Source organism: Cephus cinctus, unplaced genomic scaffold (genome assembly GCF_000341935.2).
Source record: "Cephus cinctus unplaced genomic scaffold, Ccin1 Ccin1_scaffold0233, whole genome shotgun sequence".
In the NCBI taxonomy this organism is placed as follows: Eukaryota; Metazoa; Arthropoda; class Insecta; order Hymenoptera; family Cephidae; genus Cephus; species Cephus cinctus.
Window position 1 is genome coordinate 8,137 of NW_014332949.1, and position 8,672 is coordinate 16,808.

At 37.7% G+C, this 8,672-nt stretch overlaps 1 protein-coding gene across 3 annotated transcripts; it reads right to left on the bottom strand.

The window, feature by feature from the left end:
* Positions 1–999: 999 nt before the first annotated feature.
* LOC107265718 (prohibitin-2) lies at positions 1,000–3,719 on the bottom strand. Of its 3 annotated transcripts, none has more exons than XM_015735452.2 (6): positions 3,359–3,660; positions 2,716–2,978; positions 2,333–2,650; positions 2,174–2,251; positions 1,829–1,925; positions 1,000–1,159 (listed from the first exon to the last, which is right to left on the bottom strand). In XM_015735452.2, the coding sequence occupies exons 1-6, from the start codon at positions 3,486–3,488 to the stop codon at positions 1,155–1,157; spliced, it is 891 nt and encodes a 296-aa protein (XP_015590938.1). In that variant the 5' UTR covers positions 3,489–3,660; the 3' UTR covers positions 1,000–1,154. The 3 variants fall into 3 exon arrangements, with proteins under 3 accessions (XP_015590938.1, XP_015590936.1, XP_015590937.1); XM_015735450.2 differs by lacking the exon at positions 1,000–1,159 and adding an exon at positions 1,184–1,497 and having other exon boundaries at positions 3,359–3,719; XM_015735451.2 differs by lacking the exon at positions 1,000–1,159 and having other exon boundaries at positions 1,638–1,925; positions 3,359–3,650.
* Positions 3,720–8,672: the final 4,953 nt, after the last annotated feature.

An 8,672-nucleotide genomic window follows, 5' to 3' on the forward strand; every position in this document is an offset into this window, starting at 1 on the left:
TCGCCAATCGATTAAGAATCTCCCAATAATCAAAATGAGATATTGCTCGGTATAATTGGACTATTATTATGGTTTATTCTTTAAAAAACCTACACGAAAAAACATAACATCTGACATTTACATATATCAGTCGGCTTTCTGTTTGAATCGAGGCTGTGAACGTATTTATATATTAAGAACTACAGTAGGACCTCGATTTTATGGACAAGTCGGGACCGGAAGTCCACAGAATCGAGGTTCCCTAAGCTCCGCCCCTACAATGCGTATAGCCACTCGCGCGCTTGTGGACAGTACCGTATCATATGGTCGTGGCATCCTTTCAATTATAAACTATAAGTGGGCCCGGATGGCTGCCGACACTAGAGTGTAGTTACGGTACTGGCTGGGGGAGCGCACATGCGCCCCACTCTATAAAGTGTTAGCAAGAAAGTGGGGTTTGTCCATAAAATCGAGGTCTTACTGTAATTCTGATATGTGAGTAACTCCTCGGAACTATTAATTAAACCACCAGAAATTGTAAAAATGTTATTAAAAATTTAGCACTGATTTGATTAGTGTGAAGCGGTGAATATAAAAACTGATGTCACTTTCAACGTGATGTCATTGGTCCCTGCGCGATCTTCACCAAAATACGATCGCTAGTTGCTGTATCTCGTTTGTTTGTATCACGGCTAACATAAAACGATAACTATTGTGATATAAAAAAAGTTATCCGTGATTTTTGGAGACACCGTAGCAGCACCTATCCGATAGCTTTATTCTAGTTAAATTAGACCCATTAATTTCTGATGAAATCTTATCATTTTCTAGATGTAATGTAATAGAGCCATTGTCAATGTAATAGATATACTAAAAATTTATCTTCATTTTCAATGCACTTGTATGTGCTAATGGTGTGCATAATAAGATAAAGATAACTTTTCCCTGAAGAACCGTAAGTATTGTCTTCAAATAAAAAATTATTTTTTTACAAAAAAAAAATACTACAAAATATATACATATGGTAATTAAACAGTTTATTATGTTTACTTCAGTGATGTTATCAATGCTTTTTTATTTCTCTCTAATGCAGTATTTTGATACCTTGTCTGACAATGTTTTTGCAACTAATTTAGAGATTACTTCCCATCAGTTATATGTTTTTGTGCTTTAATTCAACCTAAAATAAGATTATTATCAAATACCTGAAGTCCTTCAAGCATTATCAAATAGTAATGGATCTGGATGATGGAGAAGGATGTGATTGAAGATTCACATATAGACAAGGCAAGCTCGCTATGACAAATTTCTTCGATGATTTTGTTTTCTCTCAGGGAATAATGAGTTTGGCGCTATCATCAGCTGAGTCAAGTATTAGGGAAACGGGATCTTCTAAGGAAGTTGCTTGTATAGAGGGCCTTTCAATGTTTTGGATTTTTGGTTGGGAATTTTTTTTCAGGGTTCCAACAGTATGTTGTGTTGTTTGGTTCCAGCTTTTCCAACCCATCCCTTCGCGACCTGAAAACAGATGATCTGGGGTTTTCGCGAGCTTGCGTTGTCATAATCTTTTCAGGAAAATATGTTTTAAATATGAAGCAAATTTAGGGAAAGAAAGAATATTTTTCGAAGACGAATGAAAGCAAAGCCTCTACGCAGCATTTCACATTCCACGAGAATCACCTTTGAGTCTTATTAAATTTTCTTTAACTTCTACATAATTAACAAATGATTATTTATCACGTGACTAATACATATAATGAAGGCTATATGAGTAGCATTGTACGCTATATGGAAAGGACAATGAAGACAGATAATAGAAACTCAGTCCTTCCGTGCTTTTACTTCTTACTTTTCAATTTCTCGGACAGATCATCGAACGTCGGATCCTGGATGTTCAACATCAGACTGTTTCCACTGAGGTATACCCTATTCTGAGAATTGGCAATCTGAAACAAGACACAATTCACACTCAAAATAGATTTTTTTGCATAATAAAAATAACTTTAAAAAAAAAGTGTTAAGTAGATTAACTCCTTTACCCACGGTTTCTTGCAACAAAATTGTAAAAAAAAAATTATTTATCTGGCATCTATATTCATCAAATACATACATATAAACAACTTTAGTGTAATTATTCTTCACATCAGAGTTAAGTCGGGCTTTCGCGTTAAAGAGTTAAAAGTTTTTGGCTTACCGTGCGCGAAATGCTCTGGGCTGCTCGGATTTTTCTCAGTTTCAGGTATCCAGGATTTTGACCAATTGCTAAACCCAAGTAAACTGGTGTTAAGGACAAAACTATTCAATCTTATTTAATAATTAATGTCGCTAAATAATTATTTATGTTTAAGGATATCATTTTTGCAGCCTCAGCTTCTCCCTCAGCTTGAACAATTTTCTGTTGTTTCTCCTGTTTAGCACGTTCTACTACAAATGCAGCACGCTGTGCTTCCTGTTGAGCAACTTGTTTAGCTTCAACTGCCGCGGTGTATTCTTTACCAAAGCTAAGTTCTGTGATAGAAACGTCGTCTAAAATAATGTTGAAATCTCGTGCGCGATCTATTAATTCTTTACGAACAAGATTTGACACTTGCTGTCTCTGTGTTATTAGTTGGGAAGCATTGAACTTAGCTACAACTGATTTTAGTACTTCGTTGCAAATACTTGGGAGTACCTAAAGAAAATTCACTAAATAGTAAAGCTGCTTTGATAGAAACATATAAATCACATTATAAATACCTTTTCATCATAATCAAGACCAAGCTGACGGTACATTATAGGTAAAGTTTGTGCATCAGGTCGTGATAAAACTCTTAGAGAAATGTTAACCATTTGCAAATCTTTAGAACCAGTCGGTGATGAAATCTTTCTTGGCCGACTTCTAATATCATAAATAATAGGATAATGGAACCATGGAAGACGGAAGTGAAGTCCTTCAGCCATGATATCTTTCTGAACACCACCCAAACGAGAGAATATAATTGCTCTGTGTCCCCCTTCAACTGGATAAACAAAATGTTGTTAAATAGTATTTGTTTTTTCTGGCTTTAAACCATTTAATTAAATAATACAATTTTAAAGAAAATACCAAATGGATTCAGATACATTTAGTAGAGTATCAGACAATCTGTTTTAATAAAATAAAGTTTCTCAATTTCTTTAAAATTCTGATATATAGTATAATTATGTAATAGAAATTATTTAAAAGTTGTGGGGAGAAAAAATATTTTTTAACGAACATCGATGATTTAAATATCGATATTATATAAAAAAAAAAAACATGGTCGATTCATCATTTGTGTTGTTAACATACATTTTTTATGAGATATAACTTATTAATTCTTAAAGTATAGATTAGGTTGTAGAATTACTATACATTAACCTGTATACATGGATTGTGAAACTCCATAAGCAGCGGCACCAGCAACAGCCAAGAATTTCAGTCCGGTATTTAATCCATTTGGATTTTTGCCCAAACGTCCAGCCAATTCGTTGAATTTGCTTTGCGCCATAGCTCCGGTGTGTTTGATTCTTACTAGAGATTACAAGAAAACACGAGGTTCAAGAAATAAAAAATCCCTTTCTTTCCTTATTACTGCCCACAGACCAGAGACCACTTATTGGAACAAAGGCTTAGTTTCTACCGTGCAAGGTTTAAATAGAGTTAAGCAGCCTCATTGGTTAATTCCAATCAACTCCTATACCTGATTGGTTAACTCTATTTAAACTCTGTACGGTGGAAACTAAACCAGAGATGAGTAGCGAGATTGCCAATACAGGAGGTCGATTGTGTAACTCAAATGTAGTGAAAATACGAAAAGTGAATAGCTGTTAACCAATCATTGTGCTTGACTTCTTTTCAACCTAATACGCGATTGGCTAACAGCTATACACTCTTATTATTTTTAGTACATTTGAGTTACACAATCGATACCCAGATGAGTAGAGAGATACATAAAGGTACTATTTCATGCACGCGACCGCAACAACTGTCTCGCGACGAAATCACGCTGCCATGAAGAATTCCGTTGCGTCTATGAAATATGGCGACGCTCTGCGAGTTGTCTTGAACTTTTGATAATCATAATTATATCGGTCATTTCCATTAGCTTGCTAGGATTGAAAATTTATGTGAGAAATCTAATAAAAATCTACTAATCTCATTCACGTGCGTTTTGTTTTTCGCGGTTTGCAGGCTTCATCACATTTGGTCGCATACTAGATAGAATTCTGTCGCACGAAAGTTCATCTCGGCTCTATTTTCGTGCGACAGAAAGTACTCCACATGCAACAAAAGACCTTCGAAAAGTTAGCCGGGCAACTTCGACTTATCGAATTTCTGTACTCGTACGTGGATTGTTAGTCATTTCTGATTAATTGTTAGACTAATTAAAACATTTGTTAGATAATAGTTTTTTTGATATAACGAAAATAAATTTTAGTATTAAATTAGCCGAAAAATATTGATTTTTTCACAGTTTTTGTTTCGAAACGGGTGCATTCGATGTGGAATCGTTTGTTAGTCCCGAATAAACTAATTAAAACAATTGTTAGATGACGGTTTCTCTTAAAATAGCGAAAAACCATCTACCGTCTGGCTGGCCGGGAGTGGGGGTAAGACGTGGAATGGTACGAAGGTTGTCGGAAAATATGTATGTTGTTTTTTGTTTTAAAGGGCTCAAATAATAAATCATAGTTATTTGTTGAAATACGTATTTTAAGTACATTTTCGGGTGTTCCGAAATGTACTGACAGTACTACCAGTACTGTAACCAATGCTATGTCCTTAGGTACTATTTCATGTACGGCATGCGACCGTAACAACTTACGTCGCGTCTATGAAATATGACGGTTTGCAGCCTTCGTCGCATATGGTGACATACAGGAGGTCGATTGTGTAACTCAAATGTAGTGAAAATACGAAAAGTGAATAGCTGTTAACCAATCATTGTGCTTGACTTCTTTTCAACCTAATACGCGATTGGCTAACAGCTATACACTCTTATTATTTTTAGTACATTTGAGTTACACAATCGATACCCAGATGAGTAGAGAGATACATAAAGGTACTATTTCATGCACGCGACCGCAACAACTGTCTCGCGACGAAATCACGCTGCCATGAAGAATTCCGTTGCGTCTATGAAATATGGCGACGCTCTGCGAGTTGTCTTGAACTTTTGATAATCATACCTTCAGGATAGAATTCTGTCGCACGAAAGTTCATCTCCGATCTACTGTCGGTGCGGCAGAAAGCATTCCCCATGCGACGAAAGTACACCGACATCCCGTCAATTTTTAACCAATAACGTGATTTCGGCGCGCGTCAGTATCGCGGTCGCATGCATGAAGTAGTACCTTAAGGACATAGAGTTGGTTACAGTACTGGCAATACTGTCAGTACATTTTCGGAACACACCCGAAAATGTACTGAAAATACGTTTTGCAACAAATAACTATGATTTATTATTTGAGCACTTTAAAACAAAAAACAACATACATATTTGCCGACAATCTTCGCACCACATTCCACGTCTTACCCCCACTCCCGGCCAGCCAGCCGGCAGATGATTTGTCGCTATTTTAGACGAAACCGTGATATAACAAATGTTTTTACTAGTTTATTCGGGACTAACAAACGATTCCACATCTAATGCACCCGCTTAGAAACGAAAACTGTGAAAAAATCGATATTTTTCAGCTAACTTAACACTAAAATTTATTTTCGTTATTGCAAAAAAACTATTATCTAACAAATGTTTTAATTAGTCTAGCAATCAATAACAAATGACTAACAATCGATGTGCAAGTATAGAAATTCGATAAGTCGAAGTTGCCCGGCTAACTTTTCGGAGGTCAACAACCGTACACTCCCTCACCGTCAATTTTTAACCAATCAGCGTGGTTTCGTCGCACGACACCTATCCTCACGGCTGCCAGCAATCATGGAAATTTATTGTTCTACATATGGTACCTAAAAAAAAAAGTAAAAAATACAACTTGTAATTTACACCTCTTTCAAGGTAGGTTCCTCTTTCATACGGAGTGCGTTAATTAATTACCACCAAACGCTGCAAATAGACTACCTATTATTATCGCACCTTTTTGCATCGATTAAGACCATTTAAAGAAAAATCGGTTAGTAATTATAAGTTTTATCAGCAAAAACGCGTCAATCCCCCTGTATCCATTTCTCGGCCAGTTCCAGCCTTTAGTGCCTATCCTACTGTATCTGTGCGATTTTCCATACAGAGTGCATTAATTAATGACCACCAAACGTTGAAATTGGACTATTTATCATTAGCGCACCTTTCTGATTAACATTAAGACCTCCTAAAGGAAAATCGGTCCCGAAATATCTGCATTATCGACCGTAAGTTTATGCCCCAATATTCCGATTCCTTGTTCGTTTATTTTAAGTTTTTTGGCAAAATTGAGGACCACCAAATGTTTTAATTATGATATTTGTGACCACCAAACGATTTCCAATCGATTGAGCCCCATGAAAACTGAATTCGTTGACAAAATAAATTATTCGGCTAACTTCACGGGTAAATTTTGATTAATTAATTACAAACGAACGGTTGACCACCAAATGTTCTAAGTCCACCAAACGATTTGCTATTATCAAAAGTAAATAAATTAAAATTGTACGGCCAACTTTATCTAGGTCCAGTATAGTTAGAGTTCAGTGCCATTAACGCTACACCACACTACACAACGTGAATGCCTCCCATCTACATATTCACAACAGCTTGATATAGGGTGTGTTCCGTAACACACTCTAAGTACTTACAGCATGGCGCTGATAAAGTATGCTGTGAAAGTGTTACGAAATGATGTGACGTAGTATGAAGTACTGGTAGCACAGTAAAACGGAACGGTATAGTAAGTACATGAATCATGGTAGAAAAATTACAGTTACGAGGTGTCGGTCATTAAACGACTTGGCATACTATTATATATTTAAAAAAATAAGAGCAGAAGATAATTTTATATTCAATATTCGTCTGTGCGTCAATTAACGATATTTCTACCATGGATGCCACCATTTTATAAGTATGAATCTGCCTCACATCTGGAGCCGTAGTAACCGCAGCATCGAACTTAGCCTCGTACGAGGCACAAAAAATTCAAATAATAATTTCGCGCTACTAACACTAGTATGCTGCAACAAATTTCGGAACACATTTTACAGTACTTCCAGTGCTTATAGTGTGTTATGGAACACACCCATAGTTAGCCCCTCATCACGGCTGAACGAACTAATTTTTTTTCGGTATCGTTTGTTGGTCGTTTGTCGGTGAATGGTGGACTATTTTAAACGTTTGAAGGTTATTTGTTTATATAAATTTATGAAAACAAATTTGACTAGGGAATTTTTTTCAAATAGCCCATCTATTGTCATGTTTTCAATTGACTTTTATATAATTCGACGTAAAATCGTTTGTCGGTGATTGATGGTCTATTACTTACAAGAAAAACTTCATATTTTCCTTGTAATTGGAAATAAAACAAATGTGACGTCCTGATTGCCGCCACTGTCGTTTTCGCGGCAGATTCGACTGCGTGAACCTGGCGAGGTGAGTTCGTAAGCCACCAAAACTCTGATGAGCACTCCAACGGTGTTCAATCCTCTGTATACAGGGTGTCCCAAAATTATCTGACCAACGGGGTATGGCGGTGTTCGGGAGGTAACACTGAACACGAAAATGACTTTCCTTTTGTCCGGAAGGTCATAGTTTTTAAATGGGAGCAGGTCAAAGTTGACCAATCATAACGAAGGCGTCACGAGAAACGTAGGCACCTACGAACTTTGAGTTTTCTTCCCTCGCTTTTGTTTCTCGGTGGCTTGTGTCTTATTTCTTGTTTCCAATAGGCATGACATCGGCTGACGTCATCATGCCCGAAGCCACTGAGAAACAAAAACGAGGGAAGAAAACTCAGAGTTCGTAGGTGCCTACGTTTCTCTTGACGCCTCCCTCTGATTGGTCAACTTTGACCTGCTCCCATTTAAAAACTATGACCTTCCGGACAAAAGGAAGATCATCTTCGTGATCAGTGGTGCCTCCCAAACACCGCCATACCCCGTTGGTCAGGTAATTTTGGGACACCCTGTATATCCGTGTATACCTATATATATCCCTGTATATATTGTAACGATGAATTGCACAATTAAAGGCACCGCGAGAAATAATTAATAGATTATTATATTACTGGGCGCCAGGTGTACCAAGAGATACACCGCTGTCTCAACCATAACATCACCGTACCAGAAATCAACATATTGTATTTGGAACAGTCTGGGACAGACTGGGACCGTCTGGGATTTTGTTGGAACAGTCTGGGACAGACTGGGACCGTCTGGGATTTTGTTGGAACAGTCTGGGACAGACTGGGACCGTCTGGGATTTTGTTGGAACAGTCTGGGACAGACTGGGACCGTCTGGGATTTTGTTGGAACAGTCTGGGACAGACTGGGACCGTCTGGGATTTTGTTGGAACAGTCTGGGACAGACTGGGACCGTCTGGGATTTTGTTGGAACAGTCTGGGACAGACTGGGATATTTTTGGAACAGCCTGGGACTGTCTGGGACAGTCTGGGACAGACGGGGACCGTCTGGGATATTTTTGAAGCAGTCTGGGACTGTGTGGGCCAGTCTGGGACTGACTGGGACCGACTGGGAAGTTTTTGG